Source organism: Sciurus carolinensis, chromosome 1 (genome assembly GCF_902686445.1).
Source record: "Sciurus carolinensis chromosome 1, mSciCar1.2, whole genome shotgun sequence".
In the NCBI taxonomy this organism is placed as follows: Eukaryota; Metazoa; Chordata; class Mammalia; order Rodentia; family Sciuridae; genus Sciurus; species Sciurus carolinensis.
In genome coordinates this window covers 176555153-176581488 of record NC_062213.1, presented here as the reverse complement: position 1 = coordinate 176581488, position 26336 = coordinate 176555153, and the positions used below count along the sequence as shown (strand labels likewise).

Here is a 26336-nt window from a genome sequence, read left to right as displayed (position 1 = left end):
TCCGTTTCCCCTACTCTCTCCCCAACCTCCAGTCACCTCCAGGAGAGTGACAGAGATCAGATGGTAGGTGGGGAATGGTCCAACATGGAGAAAAGCAGTTCTATCCCCAAATAAGCATGCACACAGGAGCTCTCCTATGGGTTTGGGACCTTCCAAGTGCTGGAATCAAGTGGGACTTACACTGGTCATACCAGGCAAAAAGGCCAGTACCACCACCCTAACACTACTGTGATTTTAGAGGAGGACTGTCTTTCCCATCACCCCTCAAGAAAGCCTCAAATCACTCTCTAGGAAAGATAGACGTCCATCTTGAGAGAATTTAAGAGTCTTGGTGTGTTGTCACAGACAACATGCAGATGGTACACAAGTCAGGAAGGTAATGCCTAGTGCAGAGCCCCCTTCACCATAAGTCTTATATGCCTGCATCTGTGTAAAGATACAGTGTGTTCTGAATGGGAAAGGGGAAAAGGAGCATAACTCTACAGAGGAGGCTACCAAACACCCATTGGACTTCTTCATCTCCTGTGATCTTCACTTCCTTGCCACTTACCTTGCTCCACCAGGGACTCTTTCATAATCCAGAAATGCTAGGATTCTCCCCAAACAAATTCAGACCTCAACTGTGACTTCAGTCATCTACCCCCACAACCCTCCCTGTTATCCATTAAACTAGAGCTACTCAAAATGCGGCCCTGTGCTAGTCTGAGAAGTGTTACAATGAGACATGGGCGAAAGTTGAGAATAAGCATTCAGAAACTTTTACAGCAATCTGAACTTGTTGCAACATCCAAGTGCATGATTAGCAGAATTGTATAGACCAGCTCAGGTGTTGAAGAATTTACACAAGAAGGCAGTATGTGACAGGTGTTGCTTGCTAGGAATGTATAGCAGGACCACATGTTGGTCAATGTAAATTGAGAACATTCATTAAATGGTTCTTCTACCTCTCCAAGTTTCAACCTTGAAGCAGGTGTTTCTTACTCTTCCCAAACCTGCAGAAGAAACCCTTTTCCAAGAGAAATACTTCCAAGTCCAGGTTTTTACTCCTCCCCTCTGGTTTCATGTCCTTCCCAACCTAAATCACCAGAGAGCAACTCCATGAATATTCACACCATTAATTTCAATCTGGAACGAATTCCCTTCAAATTCAGGCTATCAATCAGTGCTGGATTCTTCAGAGTGGGAAAGGGTCCTTTTTCTGGGATCATGGAAACAAAATCCCCTCAAGGAAGATCCATGCATGTCACTGTTATAATACAACACAACAAACACAGTTTTGTTTTGTTTTGTTTTACCAAATATTTACTGAGAGTCAATTGTTGGCAGTGATGTCAATCATTTGCAGTTGTGTTCCCTGCCCACATGGAGTTATCAGTCCAAAAGGAAATACAAGGAAGTTGAAGATTATTCATGTACAAAAGGCAGAGATACAGGAAGCCATGAAAGAATGTAAACCTCACTGAAGATGTACACACATATTTTAGCTGGGCATTGTGGGGAGGTGAACGGAGGTGGGGGTCTTATAATGGAGTGGTCAGTAGGGAAGATGGTGTTTCCCTTCAAAATGGAAAGCAGAAGGACAACTTCTGTAATTCTAACATTTTTCTTAGACTGGATGTGTTAGTCAACTTTCTGTTGCTATGACAAAATACCTGAGATAAGCAACTTATCAGGAGGGAAGATTTATTTTGGCTAACAGTTCAGAGGTTTTAGTCCACGATCACTTGGTTCCAGTATTTCTGAGCCAGTAGTGAAGCAGAACATCATGAAAGGGAGTGTAGATGGAGCGAAACTGCTCACCTCATGGCAGCCAGAAAGCACAAGGGGGGATTGGGGTCCCTTTGTATGCCTTAAGGACACACCCCCAAAAACCTACTTACTAGGCCCCACCTCCTAAAATCTCACCACCTCCCAATAGCGCCATTAGCCAGGGACAAAGGCTTCAACACATCATTAACACATTCAGAAATGAAAATAGTACAGAGTTTTGTCTTCTTATGGCCTCGTCAGATCCTTCTGGCACTTCCCTATGCTTCTGAAGCTGTCATTCTGGAATTTACACCCCTCAAAGAAACACCACTCCTAAGGAAGCTCAATATGCACCAGACATTATCAAGTTTTTGGATAAATCATATACTCAAGGATAAGGATGTGGCTCAGTGGTAGAGAGCTTGCCTACCATGTGCAAGGGCCCCAGCACCAAAACAAACAAAATAGCTGGGCATGATGGTATCTACTTACAATCCCAAGCCTTGGGAGGCTGGGAGAATCACCAAGTTTGAGGCCAGCCAGGGCATCTGAGTGAGACCCTGTCTCAAAAAAGAGCTGGAGGCGCACTTTGGTAGTGGAATAACCCTGGGTTCAATCCCTGGGACCAGGAAGGATGGAAGGAAGGAAGGAAGGAGATGGGGGCAGGGGGGAGGGAGGGAGAGAGAGAGAGAGAGAGAGAGAGAGAGAGAGAAAGAGAAGGGAGGGAGGGAGGGAGGAAGAAAGAAAGGAGGGAGGGAGGGAGGAAAGAAAGAAAGGCAGGCAAGCAGGCATATGTTCAATCTCTAAGGAGAACACCAGTAAAATAATACCTTTGCCAAAAAACAGTATGTTGGTCTTTGTTCTTTGGACTTCAAGTCTTCAAGTTTCGGCCATGAAATGATCTCTCCTCCTTTTTAGGTCATATTTCAAGGTATGGCACGCATCCTTCATAGGCTCTGGCACATGGAGGGGCTCAGTAAACACATGCAGTAAATGGGTTTCTTTGAGCTGTATCCCTGTCCTCACCTTGTTTTCATTAACAGGGTCCTAGAGAAGGACTACTCCAAATGCAGCGGTCCCAAACCCACAGGATGCCTGTGAAAACCATGCAGCAGTTTCGCCATCACTCAGAACGGTTGCTGCCATCAAGCAAACAGACCTACTTAGTTCCACAGCCCCTTGCAGAGCGTGAGCACCTAACGGGGCTTGGATGGGTTCAAAAACACAAGCCCTCTTTTCAGTTGATAAAGGCAAATGATAACTAATTTTATTAGCTTTTCTTTTTAGGTTCAACTGCAACTACTTAACTAATTCTAAATGAAAGTCATTAAAATTTAGCATTTGGAACTAAAACTGGCATATAGAGCTTACTGAAAGCTCTACTTCAGGGTTCTACCAGGAAGCCTGGCTACCCAGGACCCCTGGCAACCTGGAAAAACCCTGCATGTTGCCCAGGTACTCATAGTTGGAATGCCCACTACTTTCAAGAGAGTAGCTTTATTAACAGTGAATTATCAGCCTTATGAGGAGCTGGTCACACCGCAAGTCTCGATTTGTTGTTGTTGTTGTTGTTGTTGTTATTTTTTAACAAATTACCTTTACTTTAGCTCTAACATTATCAATTAGTTTGTTTGGGCTGTGGGTTAATCTAACAATGTTTAGAACGGCATTAAAAAGTATTTTTGGCCTATAATTTTCCAGTGACTGAGACTTCAAGATATTCATGGTAGCTTAAATATTCCTATTGTAACTGCAGATGTATATGCAACCCACTCAACATTTGTTTGTGCTGTGATATTTCATTTGGCTCATGCTGTGTGTAAACTAAAGCTATTTAAATTACTTGCAACATAAACTCAATACATGTAAAAAATAGCTTCACACTTATAGGACATTGTTTTATAATATGAATTCTTGTATGCAAACTCTGTAACATTTGCCTTTCATTTATCTACAGATCATTAACTAGGTTTTGTTTCCCGCTTGAAAGTGGGGAAGACAGATGGGCCCAGAGCTTTTGCACGTGCCAGTCACAGTGTCTCAGACTCCCCCATTCACAGAAAACACCTCTGCCGATATCTGTGTCATTTTCTAGAACAAATGCTTCCCCAGTGCTCTTTTTACAACTGCAAAATGACATCAACCCCACCGGGTTTTCTCAGAACCAGTGAAAGTTCTACACAAGTGTACTCTGCCCACAGTACTGCCACACAAATGCCCCCAGCATTTTCCATCTCCTTTTTCATCCCAAGTTCAAAGATTTTGGCACTAAGATGAGCTAAAGTCTAAGGCGTCAATCACTCTGACTCCTACTCCTACCTAGTACCTGTGCAGAAAAATCTCATCTCAGTCTCAGACCTAGGAAGGGGAGTATCTGTGAGGTGGGCAGGTTTTTCTCTGGTCCTTTTTCATGCTACTCCAGGAGTCAAAATCCCTCCTCCATCTGCAGGGACCCAGTTTCCATAGGAAAGTGAATTTGAGCATGGGGGATGGAGCAGAATCCAGTCTTCACCCAGAGCAAAGGATGGAAAGATGTCCCAGCCCCAGAGGGAGGGTTTGGGTTTCCATGTCACCTAAGCTGGCACCAGGTCTCAGCCCACCCCTACCATTTCCATCCAAGGCAGGCAGGGGAGGTGGGGGGGCCACAGATTTAGCCAGTGAGCCCTGGCCACCTGATGGTTCCTCCCTTTGTTTCCTGGAAGGACCTTCCCATGGGCATTGTGTACCCGCAGGTCATGTTCTGTCTGGGAACTGTCAGTGGTGGCTAGAGGTGCACATGGATGCCAGTGTGCTGAGGGTATAGCAGATGCAAGATCCACAGGGCTCTGAAGCCTTGGTCAAGGGACTGAGACTGCTCCCAGGTGTGGTCAGCCTTCCAGAGTAGATGCATCTCCCTGGCTGCACAGTGATAGACATGGGTTTGCTGCAAAATGAACGACAGCAAGCAAACAATGAGCTGAATCCTCTGTCAGCAGCTTCAGCTGAGAGCAGCCATGCCACAACCACTGCCCATGTGTTCCCCTGGGTCTGCTTAACATGTGCCCTTGCGGAGTGACCAGAACCGAGAAACCAAGGATCAAGTCAGAAGTTCCAGTTCTAACCTTGCCCCAAACTCAGCATGCCCTCAAGTACCGCAGACCTCAGTTTACCCATCTGTAAAACAAGAGAAATATACAAGATTAGACTCACAGGCTCTTTGTGGCCCTGAATCCTGTGTTATTTTGAGTGTGTTCATTCTCAGATCCCAAAAATCCTTGTGCTACATGAGAACTCCTCTCTAGGATTCCATGTAAGTGTTCATCCTGGAGTATGTGTGAGGCATCATGTGGGCTGCGTGCGTGTGTGTGTGTGTGTGTGTGTGCTGGGAGGAGGGGAGACCCCCCAAACAATGTCATCCCTCCAAAGCTGCTCAATAGGCGGAAGCCACTGACTTCCTCCATTTCCTGCCTCCTGTATGCCAGCAAAACTGAGGATTAAAGGCAGAGAAGGGATGGAAAATCAGTCCAAACATTCCCAGGTCTGTCTCTACCATAACCCTCCCCCACCGCCATCTCAAGAGCCCCCTTCCAGGGCCTTCTAGGCCACACCCATCCCCAGCTTTGTGGTGACCAGACTGGGTGGCCTAGAGGCTGGGAAGCAGAATAAGTCCTCCCATCCTCTCTCCCCTGCCACCCCTCCCACCAGAGCCACCTCATTTCCTCTTCCTCCTCAATGCTGGGGCCTACTGACCGGCATAGGCGGAGCACTCAGACCCATAACTGACCCCAGGGCCAGCTGGTCCTGGCTGGCCTGGGTCAGCCTCTGGAGTATGGTCTGGCTGGAGCCCCCTTTCCTGCTCCCCATTCTCTTCCTGGCTTCTCATGTTGGTAAGTTTTTCACGAGTCCCCCACCCCTACCCCATTTCTAGGCCCCAAGGCCCTGATTTTCCCCAAAGAAATTCTATTATGTCGTAGAAACAGCCAGTAAAATGATGGCTGGCATGGGCTGGGGAAGGGGAATGGGAGTTATTGTTTAATGGGTAGAGTTTCTGACTTACAATATGAAAAGTTATGGAAACGGTTGGTGGTAAAGTTTGTACAATATTATGAATGTGTTTAATAACACTGAAGTGTATACTTACAAATGGTTAAAATGGTAAGTTCTAGGTTACATGTATTTTGCCACATTAAAAAAAATTGGGTGGAAAATAGAAACTCTCTCATCACTGCCATGACTTTGATCCACCAGAAAGCCAGATCAGGGTCAGGAAAACTGAGGCAGGCACTAAAAATCAGTGCATCCTGGGACTGGGGAGGGAAAGAGAACATTCATTGACTGTTGGATCTCAGGACCTGTGGGAGTAAAAGGGCCTATGGATTCAGTGATGTCTTCAGTGGATGCTCATAGAGTCAGTGTGCGGGTTCATTCCAGTAATCACTGGACAAATTTTTACTGAACACTAACAATAGTCCATTAGTTGAGGGGCTGGCAACCTCCAGACCTATACAATGAGATTCTACAATGCTGACCTCCTATGGTTGTTATGGGGTTTAAATGAGATGATGGACCAGCCTGCTTGGCACAGAGCCTGGCACTTGGTAAGAGTTTCTAAATAAGTGGCAGCTGGATCCTTCAGTCTGCTGGTCAGAGGATTAGAACACAGAGGCTGCCTTTGAGTGATTCATGGTATAGTGGGGAACACAGGACATGGGATTAGGGCCAAACAGAGGTAGACATGAGGAGCTCTAGGGCAGCATTGAGAAGGAGGAGTCTGCTTACGCTGCCTTAGGTACTGGACAACAACAGTCAGGAAAGGCTTCACTAAGGAAGCTGGCAGTCAGACGAACAAATGCAAGTCTCAGAGGCAGGGAATTGCACAGGAGAAAAGGGTCCTATAGGGAAAGCAGCTGGAGAGGCAGAATGTGAGTAGCAAGGGGCTCAGGAGTATGCACACTGTCCTAAAGGAAATGGGGAGCCATGAAAGTTATAGGCAAGACAGTTACAAGGGGCTGGCAGTGACACCTCAGTGGTAGAGCACCTGCTTAGCACTCATGAGGCTCTGGTTTTGCTCCCCAGCATGGAGAGGGGAGTTTCTGAGCAGAGAGAGAGGGGGTGTGATTTCTTGGGATGTTCCAGGAGAGGGCTGAGGGATGAGGGCTGAACAAAGGTGGGTTTGGGAAATTGGGATAAAGTCAAGAAGCTTTTAGGAAGCAATTTGCAGAATTTTGTGATTGGCTGGGGTATGTGGCACAAAGCTTAATAGTGTGGATTTTAAAATCAAACAACCTGGTTCTTCTTGTTACTAATTGTGTGACCTTGGGCAAGTTTCTTAACTTCTCAGAGCCTTTTCCCTGGCTATAAAACAAAGGTAATAACACCCACCTCCCAGGACAGGATGATAAAATGAGAGAACATCGGTAGAGTGCCTGGTATATAATTGACAACCAATAAACATTAATTGTTATGGCAGTGGGAGTATGAGATGACGCCATAGTTACTGTCTCAGCTGGCAGGTGCTGTCTGCTGAGTCAGGGAGCAGGAGAGAGGAGCAGGTTTGGGAAGGCTCTTGGACATGCAGCTCTGAGCTGAAAGGCCATCCCAGAGTTATTGACTCAGAGGTGACAGTTAAAGGCAATGGATGAGCTTGCTCAAAGTGGCCTCTATAAAAATTATTATTACCTCCATTGTGAGTGGAAAGAATGTCAACTTCACTGGAGGCTTCCGGTGGAGGATGAATTTTCCAGCAAGCTTTTCAGCATGCTTGGTAACTGGTACATGATCAGTAAATGCCAATTTATTTTACTCATGTCAGGCTTTCCAAGAACATTAAATGATAAGCTAAGTGGCATTTAAGTTAATTAATTAATTGACAGTTAACAGATAGAACATAGAAGAAAGGGCCCTAGATGGGTGTGGGGGCGGGTCCCAGAGCTAAGGCAGGTGAGCTGGGCTCTCCTGGATTGGCCTGGACTCTGGCTCTATCAGGTCTCTGCCCACACGTGACCACAAGTTTTAAGTTCTCGTCACATCAAACTTGGACAGCCCCATCCCCACACCATAACATTTTTCCTTTCAGGCCTTTCCCTAGCTGATCCCCCTGTCTAGAAGGCCCATTCCCCATCCTGACCTCTCTCCCTCCCCATTCTCCTCACTCACTGTGCCCGGGCTGAGCTTTGAAAGTTCTCAAGCTGTATCTCCCAGGAAGAACCTCCCGACCCTCCTGCCTCCCCCAGGCTGGGTTAGGTGCCCCTCTCTCTGCTCCCTGTTATGGCACCCTGCACCACACAGCTATGTCCATGCCTGCCCCTCCAACCAGACAGTGAGCTCTTTGGAAAGCAAACACCAAGCCCCTTCTGTGTCCATCTGGGCCCTAGGCCTGCGCTGAACCTGCCCTCTGTCTCTGAGCCAGAGGAAGCCAACTTCATTTCTGTTTCACACCCAAATTAAATCCGGGCACTTTGAATATTTCTCGATTTCTGTGGTGACAAGGAGGGGGCCCTACAAGATGTTCCTGGCCTGGATGGGGGCAGGGAGAAGTGACTTGAGGAAACCTTGAAGAACCAGTTTTCAAAAGGAGTTGGGAAAGGGGCCCAACAGAGAATAAAGTGAGGAAAGGAGACAGGGAGTGGAGATGGTTTCTTCTGAAGGCTGGCTGAAAAGGAAAGCCGTCAGGGAGAAGACAGGGGATGTCCAGCCAGAGAAGGGCTTGTGTTTTTGTTTTTGTTCTTTTAGGATGAAGAGACTTGAGGGCAAAGGACCAGTGCACATGGAAGGGGAGAGGTGGGGGATGGAAGTACCTGATAAAGTGAAGTGCCTGTAGGGTCTGAGGGGCCCGACAGGGAAAGAGAGCGGGTGGAAAGAGGGGACCCTCTTCAGAGGGTGCGGTAGAACAGTAAGATCAGGGGACTGGGGCTGGGGGCTCTGGGGGCGCAAGGAAGGGTTCACTGGGGCTATGACAGAGTCACTGCTGTCCTGGCCCAGGCGCAGTTGTGGACTTGACGCTGCTGGCCAACCTGCGGCTCACGGACCCTCAGCGTTTCTTCCTGACCTGTGTGTCGGGGGAGGCGGGGGCAGGGAGGGGCTCGGATGCCTGGGGCCCGCCCCTGCTGCTGGAGAAGGACGACCGCATCGTGCGCACCCTCCCACCCGGACAGCCTCTGCACCTGGCGCGCAATGGCTCACACCAGGTCACGCTGCGCGGCTTCTCCAAACCTTCGGACCTCGTGGGCGTCTTCTCCTGCGTGGGCGGTGCTGGGGCGCGGCGCACTCGTGTCATCTATGTGCACAACAGCCCCGGGGGTGAGTCTGGCCTTGAGGGGTGGGGGCGGGAGCGGCCCTGGACCGCTGACCCCACTCTCCCTCCACTCCACAGCCCACCTGCTCCCAGACAAGGTCACGCACACAGTAAACAAGGGCGACACAGCTGTGCTTTCTGCACGTGTGCACAAGGAGAAGCAGACCGATGTGATCTGGAAGAGCAATGGTGAGAGGGGCATTTGGTTGGGCAGATGGACCCATAGTTCCGATGCACCAGCACCTCCATCACCCTCAGAATCCTCAGTTTGCTCCCCATCACCCTGATAGAACTGTTGCCCCCTGGCCAACCTCCAAGGCCCCTGAACACGCTTGAATTCATCTCAACTCTAGCTCTGAGCCATCTTCTAAGAGGACCAGGAGCCAGTGGCCAGCTACCTCTTAAAGCACTGTGTTAAGTACTCATCCTTGATTCTTCCTTGGGAGCTGGCAGGTGTGTCACTTAGCCCACCTGGAGAGAGCAGCAGTCCCCACAGGGAAGAAGAGAACTGGGAACAATGTGCCCAACTCAGGACCAGGAAACTTTAGTCTTTCTCAGAGGCCTGCCCAGCCTAAATCCTTAATGTCCACAAGAGATGTGCCAAAGCCCAGGCACAACTGTGAATCTCAGTCCCAGGTCTGCCCTCCATCCTGATCCTTTCTGTCTTTTGGCTACCCCATGGAAAGACACGGTTTTTCTGTGTGGCTCCAAAGAGTCCTGCCTCAGCGCTCAGACAAACAACCCTTTGGCTGACTCTTGGCATCTCTGGGCTTCTGAGGGAAGAGGATCCTTCCTGGACCTGGGGGTCTGCACCCTGAGCTGCAGGCCAACTGAACTGACAGGAGACGTGGAAGGAGGCAGGGAGATCTGCATCTCTGGCGTCTCTATGCAGTTGTTAGCAGATGCAAGAGTGTGAATCCAAAGAAGATAGCTACTAAAATGTACTCAGAAGAAGTGGGAAGACACAGGAACCAGAGAAGAAGGAAGGGAGGTCATTCCAGGAGGAAGGACTGACAAGAGCAAAGGCTGGACCGTCTGAAATGCCAGATGTTTCCAGAAGGGAAACAAACAATTCAGGAATGTTTAGAGTCCGGCAGGGCAGGCAGGGTGTGGAGAGGTTTAGAGTTAGAGGGCTCAGCAGGAGCCAAACTGGCGAAAACAAACTGGTGAGGAATCTGTCCTAGAAGAATCTCGCTGGCTGCTGAGTGGAGTGCAGGATGGTGGGAAGGGCCAGGCTGGAGGCAGAGAAGCTGCATAGGAAACTACTGGAGGCCGGGGCCAGGACGAGGCCGTGGGTGCAGGCGGAGGTGGGCTGCTCGGTAGATAAGGAGGTGGACTGAACAGGACTTAAGGATTTATTGGGTGGTTGGTGCTGGGGCACAATGATGTGACCTGGGCAAAGGGAGATGACACTAGCCCATGCATGGTGGTGCTGAGACCCCTGACCCATTCATGCCCCCCAGGATCCTACTTCCATACCTTGGACCGGCATGAGGCCCGGGATGGACAGTTCCTGATGCAGCTCCCAAACGTGCAGCCACCATCAAGCGGCATTTACAGTGCCACCTACCTCGAAGCCAGCCCCCTGGGAAGCGCCTTCTTTCGACTCATCGTGCGGGGTCAGGAGCAAAGGGCAGAGGTCATGGGTGTTGTGGGAGCCTGAAAGCTCTATACTTCCTATAGGCCCTAGAGATCCCCAAAGTCTGTAAAGCTACCCCAGTCCTCAGCAGCCATGGGTAGGCGGGTGAAGGTTAGTTGCTGAAGATACTTTCCTCCAGGCTGTGAGGCTGGGCACTGGGGGCCAGGCTGTGCCAAGGAATGCCCGGGCTGCCTACATGGAGGTGTCTGCCATGACCATGACGGCGAATGTGTGTGTCCCCCTGGATTCACGGGTACTCGCTGTGAGCAGGGTAAGGAGGAAGGGAGCTGGGACCCAGACAAGAGAGGATACCTGACTAGAATAAGACCCAGAACCTGGAGGGTGAGGGTGCGACTTCAGTCCTGGACTCTGGCCCCCAACAGAGGCCCATATGCCTGCACATCTTCTTTCCAGCTTGCAGAGAGGGCCGTTTTGGGCAGAGCTGCCAGGAACAGTGCCCAGGCACATCAGGCTGTCGGGGCCTCACTTTCTGCCTCCCAGACCCCTATGGCTGCTCTTGTGGATCTGGTTGGAAAGGAAACCAGTGCCAGGAAGGTATGAACTAACCCACCCTCCATAGCCACAAGCTTGGCCTGGACCCTTCACTCTGACCCTGGCTTACACACCAAGCCCTGCAGTCACCTGACCTGTGTCCCCTCTACGTTCAGCCTATTGTACAATGCATGCCCCATCTGTGCCCTCATGACCCCCTGACCCATCCCTCCTGACCAAACTGCCTCTATTCCCAGCCTGTGCCCCTGGTCATTTTGGGGCTGACTGCCGCCTCCAGTGCCAGTGTCAGAATGGTGGCACATGTGACCGGTTCAGTGGCTGTGTCTGCCCCTCTGGGTGGCATGGAGTCCACTGTGAGAAATCAGGTATGAGCCTTTAGCTCTTGGAGACCCCTCAAGACAAGTCAGCCTCCACTGACCTATTATCTGCACAGAGGAGACAATTGCCCTATTGTCCCTCCTTTCCCTGTTAATGGCCCAAGAGACCACATGGTCTGGTTCAGCCATCCATAACTTGAAGGGTGACAGCCCAGAGTATACTGGAGCCCAGAGGAGGCCCCTGACCAGCATGAGATAGAGTCTGGGAAGGCTTCTGGAGGAGGTGAGATCTGAGATTGGACAGGGAGGACGGAAGAGAGATGACAAGGAAAGAGGGTAGAGAAAGATTGAGGGTTGAGACTCGGGCTTGGCTATCAGGACAGTGAAGTCGGGGGCAGGGAGACTGTCCCAAGGGGGTCCAATCATGGGGCCTTTGAATACCAGGTCAAAGGTTTGCGCTTTGTATGATAGGGACAAGGGAGACTTGTTGAAGGGGCCCAAGGCGGTCACACTTGTTTGAGAAAGGACCTCTCACTGCTGGGCAGAGTGGACTCTGAGGAGTCCATGGTTGGGGACCAAACACCAGTGAGGCCCAGACAGTGTGTTGACTGTGAGGACAGTGAGGGGCCTGCCTGCAGATATTGGAGGATGTGAGGAAGGGTGTTGCTGTGGCTGATTAATATGGGGCACAAGGACACTGCAGGGGTCATATAGGACTTTGCTGGCTTTCAAATCTGAGTGAGTAGGCAGATGGTGGTGCCTCTACTGAGATGCACAGCAAGGGACAAGGGGCACTTTGGTGGTCATGGCCATGTGCTTGCCCCATGGGAGTGCCACATGAGTCCTCTCTCTCCCCAGACCGGATCCCCCAGATCCTCAATATGGCCTCAGAACTGGAATTCAACTTGGAGACGATGCCCCGGATCAACTGTGCAGCGGCAGGGAACCCCTTCCCAGTAAGGGGTAGCATGGAGCTTCGCAAGCCAGATGGCACTGTACTCCTGGTCAGTCCCAGTGACCCCAACCTTTTGTCCCCTGTTCCTCCAACTTCACAGTTGGTTCCTCAGAACCCCATCCCCTCAGAACTTTCTGCAGCCTCTACCTACTAGCCTGGGCATGGCTCTAACAGGGTCAGGCTGATTGGTGAGGGGCTGCCACTGGGCCCCTGTCCCATCAACAGTCCAAACATATTTGCATATATGCCTCATAGGTGCACGTTCTTTGTCCCCTCTTTTTGTCTCTCTTAGTCCACCAAAGCCATTGTAGAACCAGACAGGACCACAGCTGAGTTCGAGGTACCCCACTTGGCCCTTGGGGACAGCGGGTTCTGGGAATGTCGTGTGTCCACATCTGGTGGCCAAGACAGCCGGCGTTTTAAGGTCAATGTCAAAGGTCAGTAATGTCTTAGGGCCATGGAGGATGGATAGTGGGCAGAGTAGACACTACCTAATTCTCAGACTGCGGATCCCAGCAGAAAGGGCAAGGGCATCCAACCTGAGAGGCCAGCACCAGGCAAAGAGGGTTCGTGGTCAGCCAAAGGGCTGGGCAGTGTCAAGGCTGGAGCACAGCCTGGTCCCATCTGGAAAAGATGTTCCACACCCCAGCAATGGGGGAGGCCCTCCAACCTCGTCCTACCTCCTGCTTAGCCATGCTCCCCGCCCCCCGCCTCATCACACACACAGTGTGCCTTTGACTCTGCCTCTAGGATACTGCTCCCTGTGTCCGAGTCCCCCTACATAGGCACTCGGTGCTGGGACAGGGGAGCACAGGATCTGTGGAGCTCGAGGGTGACCTGCATGGCTCCCCGAGGGGATACCTGCATAGAAGTCTGCCAGGTGAACAAAGGGATAACTTCCAGCCACCAGGATTGCTCAGGGAAGAGGGCCCCTCCCCATATTAGGTATTCCTGCACCTTCTCAGCACCATAGCATGGGCAGTCCACACCCCTGCCCCCTGCCACCCCAGACTCCACTCTCCTGTGCTTCTGACTCCTCCTCCACACGAGCACTCTCTCTCACCTTCCTCTTTCTCACTGCCACACTCTGCTTCCGGCTTCCTCACCATCCCCTCCCACCACCTGCTCCAGTCAAGGCTTCGGACCCAGAACCCTGGGTTCAGATCCCCTCTCTGTAAGTCCCTAGTTCTGCTGGGTATAGTGGCACACACCTGTAATCACAGCTTCTAGAGAAGGTGAAGCAAGAGGATCACAAGTTCAAGGACAGCCTGGGCAACTTAGTGAGACCCTGTCTCGAAATTAAAAAAGGTAAAAAGGACTGAGGACGTAGCTTAGTGGTAGAGTGCTCCTGGATTCATCCCCAGTACCAAATAAAATAAATAATTTTAAAAATTCCTTTTCCCATTACTTTAAGCAAGTTTCTTAACCTCTCTTAGTTTCTCTGCCTGTGCAATGGGGACATTAGCACACACTAGATAGGGTTGTTACGAAGATTAAACCAGATGATGCTTTAAGCAGTTTGCACAGGGTGTGTGCTCAATATATGTTAACAATTGATATTATTTAAAATGACATCTGGTCCCACGATGTCAACCCTTCTCTGGTAATACCCTCAAGTGCTCTGTAGCTGCAATCCTCCTTCTGGTTCCAGACCCTTTGGTGAGACCTTCCATGAAGTGGGGCATCTTCTGTGGAGGTCTGGTTCTAAAATTGGTGTGAAAGTTAACCGGTGTGCAATTCAAGGGCCCATTTTATATCCAGCCACCTCCTGGACATCTGATCCTCTGCATGAGGTGCAGGCACCAGGGGCTCGTCTGTATCCAGTCTGGACCTCTTCTCCCCCAGATCTGCATCTCTTGCTGACAGGCTCGTCCATCTGATGCTCCTTCAGCTCACAACCCTACATCTTCCCTGACCAGTCTTCCTTCCTTCCCTTCAGCCCTCCTTCCCTCCCTTCTTTCCTCCCTCCCAAGTCAGTCTGATAAATATTTGGAAGAAGCAAGGGAACCTGTTAAGGCATATAATGCAATAATCTGGAGAGGAAAGCTGAGACCAGAGTAAGGGCAGTGACCACAGAGTAAGGAAACCCAGCAAGAACATAAAAGTTATTTCAGGGTGGAATCCATTGATTTGAGGTGGCCTGGTCAGACACACCTTGTTCAAACCCTGGCTGTATCTCCTCCTAGCTGTGAGTCCTTCGGCAAGTTATTCAATGTCTCTGAGCCCCAGTTTCTTCATTCATGACTCAGGGGTAATGAGCCCCATCAGAAAGGTAGTTGTGAGAATTAAAGGTCATGCATATGAAGCATCAAGGGTGGAGCAGGGACTTCATCACTTGTACCTTGTTTTAATTAAGAGAGTGGTGAAAAAAGAATAGTGGATAATGGGGGGAGGGGCAGAGAACAGGTGACACCAGGCTGTCTCCCCGCCTTGTGTTCCAGCCCCTTCTGTCTGCACTATACTTCATGGACAGGGTGCTCTCCCCCAACCCGGCTGACCATGTCACTCCCTTGCTTTACATCTTTTGAAAACCAATGTCCTTGTCACTGAATCCTTGTATTTCAAGCTGCCCAGGGACCTCAATTCTATCCTCCTTGGGCCCTGGCCACTCTGATCTTCTATTGAACTTGCCCCCCCAAGTCCAGAGGGTCCCAAGATCCAAACAAAGATGCCCAAAGCCCAGTGTTTCCCTTTTTCTGAGGACAGGACAGGCCCCATGGGCACTGCCTTACCCCTAGTCTCTTGGCAGTGCCCCCAGTGCCCCTGACTGCACCTCGGCTCCTGGCCAAGCAGAGCCGCAAGCTTGTGATCTCCCCACTGGTCTCGTACTCTGGGGATGGACCCATCTCCTCTGTCCGCCTGTACTACCGGCCCCAGGACAGCACCATGCACTGGTCCACCATTGTGGGTGAGTGGGGAGAGAGCTGGGGGAAGGACAGGGGTGTTGGGTAATAGTGAGGGGACGAGGTGAGAATGGAAAGGGAAGGAAGATTGTGGACGTTGGGGTTGAAGGGAGCAGGTGGATTCAGGAAGTGGTTGGCACTAAACAATACTGTGGCACACCTACCCCCAGTGGACCCCAGCGAGAATGTGACATTAATGAATCTGAAGCCAAAGACAAGATACAGTGTCCGTGTTCAGCTGAGCCGTCCAGGGGAAGGTGGAGAGGGGACCTGGGGACCTACCACCCTCATGACCACAGACTGTCCCGGTGAGAGGCCAAGAGTCATCCCTTCCTGCCCTGCTCCTGGGATTACTACCCTTTCATTCAGGGCCGTCATGTTTTGTTCATCCAGGGGCCCCTGACTTTCCCATTGGAGGTTCTTACCTGTTCACTAGGGATTGTCCCGCCCAGCCCTGAAGACCCATTGGACAGTTCTGACCCCTGACCTTTGGCCCCAGAGCCCTTGTTGCAGCCATGGCTAGAGGACTGGCATGTGGAAGGCCCTGACCGGCTTCGAGTGAGCTGGTCCTTACCCTCGGTGCCTGGGCCACTGGTGGGTGATGGTTTCCTGCTACGACTGTGGGATGGGGCACGGGGACAGGAGCGGCGGGAGAACGTCTCATCCCCCCAGGCCCGCACTGCCCTCCTGACTGGACTCACGCCTGGCACCCACTACCAGCTGGATGTGCGGCTCTATCACTGCACCCTCCTTGGCCCTGCATCGCCCCCTGCATACGTGCTTCTGCCTCTCAGTGGTATGCCTGGAATGGAGTGGCAAGTGGGGGATGAAGAGTTAGGGCATGCAGGGACACATGAGACAGGAAAGACACAGGAGGTGGACACAGAGGTAGCTCAGGACACATCTCGGGAACCAGGGAGAACAAGGGACAGGGGGAAGGGACAGGATACCAGAACAGGGTCACCAGGAGTATGTGGTAACACCCTCAAGTGATCTTAGCTGAGATCCTCCTCCTGGTTCCAGACCCTTTGGTGGGACCTCCATAGAGTGGGGTGTCTTTTGTGGAGGTCTGGTGTTTGTGGTTCGCGTGGAAAACTAGGGTCTTTGGGGAACATGGGCTTGGAGAACACAGCATGTGGGGGACACAGGAAAGACTTGGACTAAATGGAGAAAAGGGGGAAGCAGAAGCTTGTGGGTGAACATGGCCTGGGGATGTCGAGGAGTCCAGCTGGGAGAGGGGGCAGGTGGCAGGGTGACTCCCATATGAAGTCCACAGAGCAGGGCACACAGCTAAAAATAATGCCACTGACCTCACAGCCACATGGTCTGGTCTTTTCTGAGCCCTGCCTTCCCACTCCCCTCTTCCCAGGGCCTCCAGCCCCCCGACATCTCCATGCCCAGGCCCTCTCAGACTCTGAGATCCGGCTAACGTGGCAGCGTCCAGAGGCTCCGTCTGGGCCTATATCCAAGTACATCGTGGAGGTGCAGGTGGCTGGAGGCTCAGGAGACCCACTGTGGATGGACGTGGACAGGCCTGAGGAGACAAATACCATCGTCCGTGGCCTCAATGCCAGCACGCGCTACCTCTTTCGTGTGCGGGCCAGCGTTCAAGGTCTTGGTGACTGGAGCAACATGGTAGAAGAAGCTACTCTTGGCAACGGTGAGAGGGCAGAACCCACAGGACACCTGGGCCCTGGGACTGGTCTGAGCACATACTCCATCCACCTCATTAGCTACCTTGGAGTGGGGCCTCCTGGCGTCCTCCCAACAAGTGACACAAAACCTCGCCTTGCCCATTTTGTGGTCCTAGTACTTGGGTAATCACATTGCTCTCTGTGACACCCCTTGCTCTCTGTGACACCCCTGGCCCCAGAATGCCTCCCCATATCCTGTTACTGGCATCTTCAGACTCTCCCTCCATGGTTCCCTCTGGTGACCTCTGGGTTCCTTGACCCAGGAGTCCCCATCATTTGCCCCTCATTGTGTCCAGGGCTACAGGGTGAAGGCCCAGTCCAAGAGAGCCGGGCAGCTGAAGAGGGCCTGGATCAGCAGCTGGTCCTGGCTGTGGTGGGCTCCATCTCTGCCACCTGCCTCACCACCCTGGCTGCCCTCTTAGCCTTGGTGTGCATCCGCAGGAGCTGCGTGCGTCGGAGGCGCACCTTCACCTACCAGTCAGGCTCGGTCAGTGACCCGCACCCCCAGGTGCACAAGTGCTGCCCCCAGTGTGCATGCCTCTCTTGTCTACCTGTACACGTGTGTCTGCGCGTGTGCTTATGTCATCAGACTACACTCAGCCACCCTCAAGGGTACAATACATAATCCTTTTTTATTTATCTAGACCTGAACTCAGCTCATGAGCCCATTTGTTTTAGAGGGAAATATTTAATATTCCTAGTAATATCCAAAAGAATTCAGTTTTGTCCATTTCACCAGGGCCAATTCCAGGCTGGGATGTGGTCAATTTGAGATTCTCTTGCCCAATCTTTGCCTTCTTCCTGGAGTGGCTCTCAACCCCTGGAGTCCATGCTGGTAGCCTCTGTCCTTGCAGGCCCTCCCAACTTGGGAGCCAGCCTCCATCTACACACATCTGTGACTGATGTCCTCAGCACTACTGTGGCTTCCTGCCAACAGGCCTCTCAGGCTGTGAGCTCCTCATCCCGGCCTTATCCTTGCAAATTCCTGGTTTGCCTGTACCCTGCAGAGGGCAGCATGTTCTGTGGCTCAACTCCTCTAGAATTCAGTCTGGCCTGCAGCCTCACCAGCACCCCTTGAGAAGAGGAGCAGTCACCTCCACTTTTCCAGGCTTCCCCGAAAACCTGCCTGGGTTTTCGGTCCTCCTGTATTCTACATCCTGCTGGCCCCAGAGCTGACACTTAGATGGGGTGGGGGAGGGGTGCTGGCTCCTCTTCTGGGACCTGGCGTCACCTCATCTTGTCACATCTGCCCATTCCACCAGTCACGTTTCTTCTAAAACTCCCCACTGTTGTCACTTCATATCTGAACTCTGCCCTTGGCACTCCAGGCATGAGCACTTGATATCTAGAGCCAAGTTATGGCATCTCAAAAAAAAAAAAAAAGACAACAACGAAAAAAAGCAAACAAACTCTTTTATCTCTCAAGGGCTGACCCTTGTGATAGAAAGTCCAGTGTCCAAGGCTAGTGTCTACTATGCCTTTAAAAAATTCCATTCAGGGATTCAATTGGTGTCTTTGTCTGGGCTGTCCCTCTGAGGTCAGGGCACACAGCCAGTCATCATTGCCTAGTGGGGGAGGGTGTTGGGCACAAATGCTGAGAGTAGGTGGCAAGAAAGCAGCCTTTAATGTCCACATTATCATAATACATATCAAGAAGTCTGCCCACAGATACGAATGCATGTGCTGTGTCCAAGTACATGTCAGCATCCCTTGTCGGTCTCCCCATGTATGCACATGTTCCTGATGCATGCCTGTCCCTGTGCCTGTGCCCTGGGCCTGCTCCAGGCCCTCGTGAACCTTTGTACCTCTGCATTCTGGTATATGCCTGCAACGATTCATGCTTCATGTAAATCCATGTGACCCATGTCCTCAGTCCCTGCCCATCAAGCTAGGCTTCATCTCACTTAGGGACCCCCATCACAAGGTCTATCTTTTTTTCTCTCTCTCTTTTTTGGTATCAGGGATTGAGCCCTGAGGCACTTAACCACTGAGCCACATCCCCAGCCCTTTAAATATTTTATTTAGAGACAGGATCTCACCAAGTTTCTTAGGGCCTCACTAAATTGCCGAGGCTGGCTTTGAACTTGTGATCCTCCTGCCTCAGCCTCCTGAACCACTAGGATTACAGGTGTGCACTACAACACCCAGCCACAAGGTCTATCTTTTTTGTGGGGATGGGGTACCAGGGATTGAACTTAGAGGCACTTGACCACTGAGCCACATCCCCAGCCCTATTTTGTATTTTATTTAGGGTCTCACTGAGTTGCTTAGGGCCTCACTAAATTGCTGAGTTTGGCCTTGAACTCATGATCCTCCTGCCTCAGCCTCCTGAGCCCTTGGGACTACAGGTGTGCGCCACCACACCTGGCCACAAGGTCTATCTTAATCCTGCTTCCAGGTCTCATATTGGCAATTCCCTTGGTCCTCTTCAGCTAACTACTCCTTTTTCCTGCCATCAACCCTTCCCAGGTAGACCTCCTACTCAACAGAGGGAACTGAACATTCCTCTTTGTTAGGGTCTTAGTGTCTTCAGGAGCTGACCTGGTTCTAGAGCTATGGCTAGACACCAAGTGGGTGAACAGGAGTAATCTCTTCTCCTGCTACTATGGAGAACAAAACCCCTCCACTGACTCTCAGTAGATCAGGGCCTTGCATGTAGTGGGTGCTCAGTAAATGTACCTAAGGCTGGAATCCTCTCCAGACCACTCTGGCAATTAAAAAAAAAAAAAAAAAAAAAAAAAAAAAGCCTAGTTGTGGGATTAGCAGCACAATAACAGGAAGCCCCTTGCTTCCCACCACAGTTCATTCCAATTCTTTTCTGCCTTCCAGAGTCCCACACCAGCCCTACTAGACCAGCATGCTATAGCCCCTGCATTTCTCTTTTCGGACACCTGTCCACCCAATGACCCACCTGTGGCTCTATCACCTATGATTTAGTGTATATCCTTTGTATGTGTCCCTGGCTGACCACTAGGGTGCCCTCTGTCTGTCCATTCTTCTAACCTCTGGACCTTCTCTTTGTATGCTGTTTGTGCCTCCTTCTGCCCCCATGCCTCTTGCCTGAACTGGCTGCTCATTTGTTCCACCCTGTGAAGGGTGAAGAAACCATCCTGCAGTTCAGCTCTGGGACCTTGACGTTAACCCGGCGGCCAAAACCACAGCCCGAGCCCCTGAATTATCCCGTGCTGGAGTGGGAGGACATCACCTTTGAGGACCTCATTGGAGAGGGGAACTTTGGCCAAGTCATCCGGGCCATGATCAAGAAGGATGGGCTCAAGATGAATGCAGCCATCAAGATGCTAAAAGGTCCCTGAGAGTAACCCTAGACCTCAACCCTGGCCCTCTCCCTTGTTTTGTAGACCCCAGGCCTCACCTAGACCCCTCCAGCAATGGACCCCAGCCCTCACCAGTCCGTGCCCTTTCTCCAGTTATTTCTGGCAAGGGTGACACTGGATTCTTTACAGAGTATGCTTCCGAAAATGACCATCGTGACTTTGCTGGAGAACTGGAAGTCCTGTGCAAACTGGGGCATCACCCTAACATCATCAACCTCCTGGGGGCCTGTGAGAACCGAGGTAAGCCCCCACCTCATCACCTATCCTCCTACCCCCATCATCAGCCACTGTTCCTACCATATCAGTGCTTGCTAGGAGCTGCAGGTCACCTGTACTTTACTCTTTCAATTTTTTTTTTTTTTTTTTTTTTTTTTTTTTTGGTGTGTGTGTGTGTGTGTGTGTGTGTGTGTGTGTGTGACTGGGGATTGAACCCAGGACCTTGTGCAAGCAGGGCAAGCGCTCTACCAACTGAGCTATGTCCCCAGCCTGTACATCACTCTTGATTCTCCTGCATGCTGTAGGCTCTTACCCTGGGGCACCTGCTGCCACTCTAGGTAGTCCGCATCTAAATCACCCCCCTGTATCTCCCCAACTCCCAGGTTACTTGTATATCGCCATTGAATATGCCCCCTATGGGAACCTACTAGATTTCCTGCGGAAGAGCCGCGTTCTAGAGACTGACCCAGCTTTTGCCCGAGAACATGGAACAGCCTCCACCCTCAGCTCCCGGCAGCTGCTGCGTTTTGCCAGCGATGCTGCCAATGGGATGCAGTACCTGAGCGAGAAGCAGGTGCGCGTGAGCACAATGAGTGACAGGGGAGAGGAGAGGCCGCGGGCCAACCTCCGGAGATAAAATCAGCAGGCGCTAATTGGGTGTGGGGACTGAGGAATAGGGAGAAGGAAGGACCTGACCCCGCGTTCCTGACCCAAGGGAGGATGAATGTAAGTACAGTGAGGAGGGAGCCGAGGGAGAAGAGGGTCTGGAGAAGGTGCTGTGTTCAGAGCATCTGAGGGACATCCTCAGGGAAGTGTGGGGTGGGCACTTGTAAATGCCAGTCCAGCACTCGGGGAGAGCTGGCACCCCAAGATGGTGACTAGTGGTGAGGGAGTGAGAGCCACCATAAGGTGTGAAGAGGGGAATCTGGACCCAAGTGTGAGAACACCCTGCCTGAATGGACGGGGGGAGGGGAAAGTCACTGGAGGGGGACGTGAGACTGAGGGAAGGCATTTTACAGGTAGTGAAGTTTGAGCATCTTTGAAAGCAGAGGGGCAGGGGCCAGTGTAAGGGGAGGGGTTGATGAAGAGAGGTCTCTGAGGAAGGTGGTGGACCGAGGGGAGAAACTGGAACACAGGGGAGAGGGTCACTCAGAGTCCTTCACCAGTGAGGAGAGGGTGGGAGAAAGAGGGTAACGAGAGTGGAAAGAGGGGAAGATGCAATGTGGCCACCACTGTCTCAGGAAGAGGGATACCGCCAGAACTTGGCCAAGCCCGGGTCACAGGGAGGAGGGGAGGAGAACCTGCGCTCGTTTCTCTCAGATGGACATCAATGGACACAAGGTGGAGGGATATGTGGGCAGGGAGAAGAGGAGCCTTCAGGAGCCCCTCCCTGGCCCTGCTATCCCAGGCACCCTCCTCCTCCTCCCCGCTGACTTCTGACCTTGCCTGCAGTTCATCCACAGGGACCTGGCCGCCCGAAATGTGCTGGTTGGAGAGAACCTGGCCTCCAAAATCGCAGACTTTGGCCTTTCTCGGGGGGAGGAAGTGTATGTGAAGAAGACGATGGTGAGTCTCAGTCAACCCTCCCCCTCAGGGCCTGTGCCTGACATGGCCTGGCCCCCCGAAGCCTCCAGACAGGCCCTTCCTCCACACCCAGCCCCTCAAACCCATTCTCTCCCAGGGGCGTCTCCCCGTGCGCTGGATGGCCATCGAGTCTCTGAACTACAGCGTCTATACCACCAAGAGTGACGTGTGAGTGTGAGGGTGAGAAGGGGCAGGAGGGCTTGGTGCCCAGAGGTCAGGCAGGCATAATCTGGTCACATCTCGGAAACATCTGACAGTCAGGCATGACTTGGGCATTGCTGGGTTTGCGTACATCCGGGGGTGCCACCATGGTGATGGGAAGGTAGGAGGCCAGCTGGAAGGAATTTTTGTCTTGGGAGGTGCTTCAGGCGTAGGACTTGGGTACGGGTGGCTGAGGATTCTATTTGTGTAACAGACGGGGCAATGCCTTGGAGAGATTGGGGGCTGCTGTGGATAATCCCTGGGGTAGACGCTCAAGACGTGCGTCACGACGTGTGACCTTCCTGTCACAGGAGGGCAGGGGCATGTCACCTGAGGAGCTAACCAGTACAACCCTCACAACTCCTTCTCAGTGCTCCCCAACCCCAGATGGCCTTCTTGGCACTCCTCTCTACCTCTCCAGGGATGTCCATCTCAGTCTGAACCTGACCTGCCATTTCAGATCCTGTCTTCTGAGTTGTTCTGCTTTGGCCCTGAGCCCTTTGGCCTGGCCTGCTTGTTCACTGACCTCCCTTCTTTTTTTTTTTTTTTTTGGCGGGGGGAGGGTGCTGGGGATTGAACCCAGGGTCTTGTGCTTACAAAGCAAGCACTCTACCAACTGAGCTATCTCCCCAGCCCCCACCAACCTCCCTTCTGACCATCATATGCTTACTTCCTGCTCTACCTTAAGACTGCCTGGATTCCCTCTCCCAGATGGTACCTACATGGAGGTTGTCGTAGTGTGAGAGGCAGTTAAGAACAAGGACTTTGGAGCCAGACTGCCTGGGTTTGAATCTCTGCTTTGCCATTTATTAGCTGTGTGAACTTGGCAAGTGCTCAGTGCCTCAGTGTCCTCTTCTGTGAAACGGGGGATGATAATAATAGGCATGCATCATGGGGTTGGTGTGAGAGTTAAATATATAAATCAGTGCCTAGATCGTAGTCAGTATTCAATAAAAATGTCAGCTATAATTATGTTGAGCCAGGGGTTGGAGGTATGAGGGAGCTTCAGTGAGCAGAGACAGCAACTGGCCACGACCAGGCAATCGTAGGGCAGATACATGCAGGGCATGCATCCTAAAGTGGTAAAGACTATGGGTCCCAGGGCCTAGAAGGCAACTAAGTACCTCCTTCTCATTTCAGTTGGTCCTTTGGAGTCCTCCTCTGGGAGATAGTGAGCCTCGGTGAGTCCCCACCCCTGTTCCCCAGAGCATCCCTGCTTATGAGGGGGGCCCTGGACTGAGGGAGCCCTGTCTCCTACAGGAGGCACACCCTACTGCGGCATGACCTGCGCCGAGCTCTACGAGAAGCTGCCTCAGGGCTACCGAATGGAGCAGCCTCGAAACTGTGATGATGAAGTGTGAGTCACCTGACCCTTGAGCTCTGTGACCCCATCACCCTGCTGGCCCTAACCCTCTCCTCAAAATGCCCCACCCGCAGGTACGAGCTGATGCGCCAGTGCTGGCGGGACCGTCCCCATGAGCGCCCGCCCTTTGCCCAGATAGCTCTGCAGCTGGGCCGCATGCTGGAAGCCAGGAAGGTGAGGAGACTGGGGTGATGGAGCTGGGGCTCACCAGGCTCACAGGACTGCCCTCTCATAGATGCTAGGGAGCCCAGCACAGCCAGTGTCCCCTGTCCCACCACCCCTGGCCACCCAGACTCCTCAGCCGGCGCTGTCATCATCGCCAGGCCCCTGCATGCAGACTCCCTTTGAGGCCCTTGTTGGGCTAGACGCAGGCCATTCTGCACTCTTCCAGGACTGCTGTTGTTCAGCCCCAACAGCAAAGTCCTCCCTACTGTCCCTGGTCCCAGACTTCTTGCCTGTCCTCCTCTGCGGAGGCCATCAGCCCAGATTCTGAGCCACCTCTCCTCACCTGGCAGAGCCAGGGCAGAATGCATGAATGGTCCACTAACCCAAGATGGATGGGTTAATGAATGACACAGGAAAGGCCTAAATCAGAGGAATTAGTGGGCGGATGATACAATAATCACCTGACTCTAGTAACTATGAATAAATGAATTATCAAATAAATATAAATGAAGAAATATATCAAACTAAGTAAATTTTAAAATAGTTGTTTATATGTATTAATGATTACATAATTATCTTAAGAAGGAATGAATGATAAAATAACCATATAAATGAATGAATCAATAATAGCCTTAAGAATAGATGAATGAGCAAATGAATTAATAAATGAATCAGCAATTCATCGAATGACTAGGTGAAAAAGAGCTCCTCTAAGATCTTAAGAAAATCAAGGAAAGACCAGTGAAGTAGAGGAAAGGGAATGGGGAGGAGGGAGGTGGAGAGAGAAAGGGGAAATAGTGGGCAACCATATTGGCCAAATGATATTGTTATATCATGTGCATGAATGAAGATGTAACGATGAATCCTGCCATTATGTATAATTATAATGCACCAATAAAAACAAGGAAAAACAAAACAAAAAGGAAGAAGAAAAAGCCCCCTCTAGTCACTGTATCTGCCTCTCACCTAAGACCCCCAGCAGTGCTCTTCTGCCCCCACTTCTCTGGGCTGGTGAGGACCCAACCTTGGTCAAGGGGCCTAATGGAGCCTCCGCACAAATCAGTGTCTGTTCAAAGGTCCCAAGTGCACAGGAGTCAGGGAGCTTGAGGTCAGATGCGCCACCATCTCTGGCCTCCGCTAAAGCTTGTTTTGCACCCAGGCCTACGTGAACATGTCGCTGTTTGAGAATTTCACTTATGCGGGCATTGACGCCACAGCTGAGGAGGCCTGAGCCGCGGACACACCAGAACTTGGCTCTGCTGGCCGGAGCAAACTCTGCTTCCCAACCTGCGACTCCTGACCCTTCTAGCCTCTCACCTGAGCCACCCCAAGGAATTTTTTTTTTTTTTTTTTTTTTTTTAACTTAAGAGGGGAAAGAGGGAATGGAGGTGGTGGGCCTAGGGGGATGGGGCCCCATCCTTCGCAGCTCTGATGGCTACCCTTCACATCCTTCCTTTTCTTCAGCTGCTTCACATATATGCTCTGCTGCTCCCCCGCTCAAGCCCCGCCTCCAGCTCCTCCACCAAGCCAGCACCCACTCCACTCGCACGCCCTGGTCAGCTACTCCCCTACCCGCTGCCTTTTTACTCGGAAGAAATAAATGCTCTGAGAAACGCCACCAATGTCTACCTTTTACTGTTCAGTCCATCCCAGGGCGGGGGCTGGGGAGAGGGAAAGTGGACTTTCCAGGAAAAGGGGCACCATTCTACATGCCCTGCCTGAGGCCCAAGCCCCTGTGGAGATTGCCCCTCCGTGCTGGGAGCCATTCTGGAGGACCCATTTGACACGTAACCCCTTTGGTCCCTACCTCTGTCCTGAACACAAGTCTGTTTTCCCCTGGTCTCCTCCCTCCTGCAGCCTCCACACTGACATGTCTCCCTGTATCTCTGGGTAGCTGCCCGCCTGGGATTCCTCACTCTGCCCACACACAGTCCATGTCAGGATTGGCTGGAGCCCAGCTTCAGCTCCAACTGACAGCACCAGGCAGATTCTGGCCTATCTCAAGTTCCTCGTGCTCCTATCCTTTTCCTTATCCCTCCGGCCTTCCCCGGCTTGGTAGTCACCTTATGGCCAGCTGGTGGGTGTAGAAGGGGGAAGGCAGAGGCCACGCCCAACTTGAGCCAGCCAGGGTCGGACTCCTTCACCTTCCTCTGGGTCTCAGCATTCTGGGAGGTGCTCCTTGCCTGGGCTCTTGCTCCCAGTTCTAAAAGTTAGTCCCGCACCCCATACTGTGGGCTTGCTTATGCTTTGAAGGCCAACCTCAGATTTCTGTCCCATTCGTCCTTAAGAAATAAGACTGGTCATACTTCACACTTCTTTTTTTTTTCAGTGAATCACATGAAATCAAGGAAGGCATAGCACAGTGGGGCACTGTGGTTAAGAACACAGATCCTAGGACTGGGAATATAGCTCAGTAAAGCACCTGCTGA

At 51.6% G+C, this 26336-nt stretch overlaps 1 protein-coding gene across 2 annotated transcripts; it reads left to right on the top strand.

Annotated features, from left to right (window-relative positions):
* Positions 1-5460: 5460 nt before the first annotated feature.
* Tie1 (tyrosine kinase with immunoglobulin like and EGF like domains 1) lies at positions 5461-25525 on the top strand. 2 transcript variants are annotated; one of them, XM_047522619.1, is made up of 24 exons: positions 5461-5615; positions 8710-9027; positions 9101-9211; positions 10486-10641; positions 10801-10932; positions 11076-11216; positions 11411-11539; positions 12350-12495; positions 12739-12883; positions 15196-15354; positions 15520-15657; positions 15849-15943; positions 16022-16145; positions 16719-17009; positions 17340-17530; positions 20139-20349; positions 20508-20618; positions 20978-21168; positions 22047-22160; positions 22276-22346; positions 23520-23560; positions 23640-23736; positions 23817-23916; positions 25067-25525. In XM_047522619.1, the coding sequence occupies exons 1-24, from the start codon at positions 5558-5560 to the stop codon at positions 25136-25138; spliced, it is 3342 nt and encodes a 1113-aa protein (XP_047378575.1). In that variant the 5' UTR covers positions 5461-5557; the 3' UTR covers positions 25139-25525. The 2 variants fall into 2 exon arrangements, with proteins under 2 accessions (XP_047378575.1, XP_047378565.1); XM_047522609.1 differs by having other exon boundaries at positions 15849-16145.
* The last annotated feature ends 811 nt before the right edge of the window (positions 25526-26336 follow it).

Coding starts and splice junctions, on each gene's coding strand:
- Tie1 (XM_047522609.1), top strand. CDS start 5,558: ATGGTCTGGCTGGAGCCCCCTTTCCTGCTCCCCATTCTCTTCCTGGCT. Junction 10,642..10,800: donor CTTTCGACTCATCGTGCGGG/GTCAGGAGCAAA, acceptor ACTTTCCTCCAG/GCTGTGAGGCTGGGCACTGG. Junction 17,531..20,138: donor TCACCTACCAGTCAGGCTCG/GTCAGTGACCCG, acceptor CACCCTGTGAAG/GGTGAAGAAACCATCCTGCA.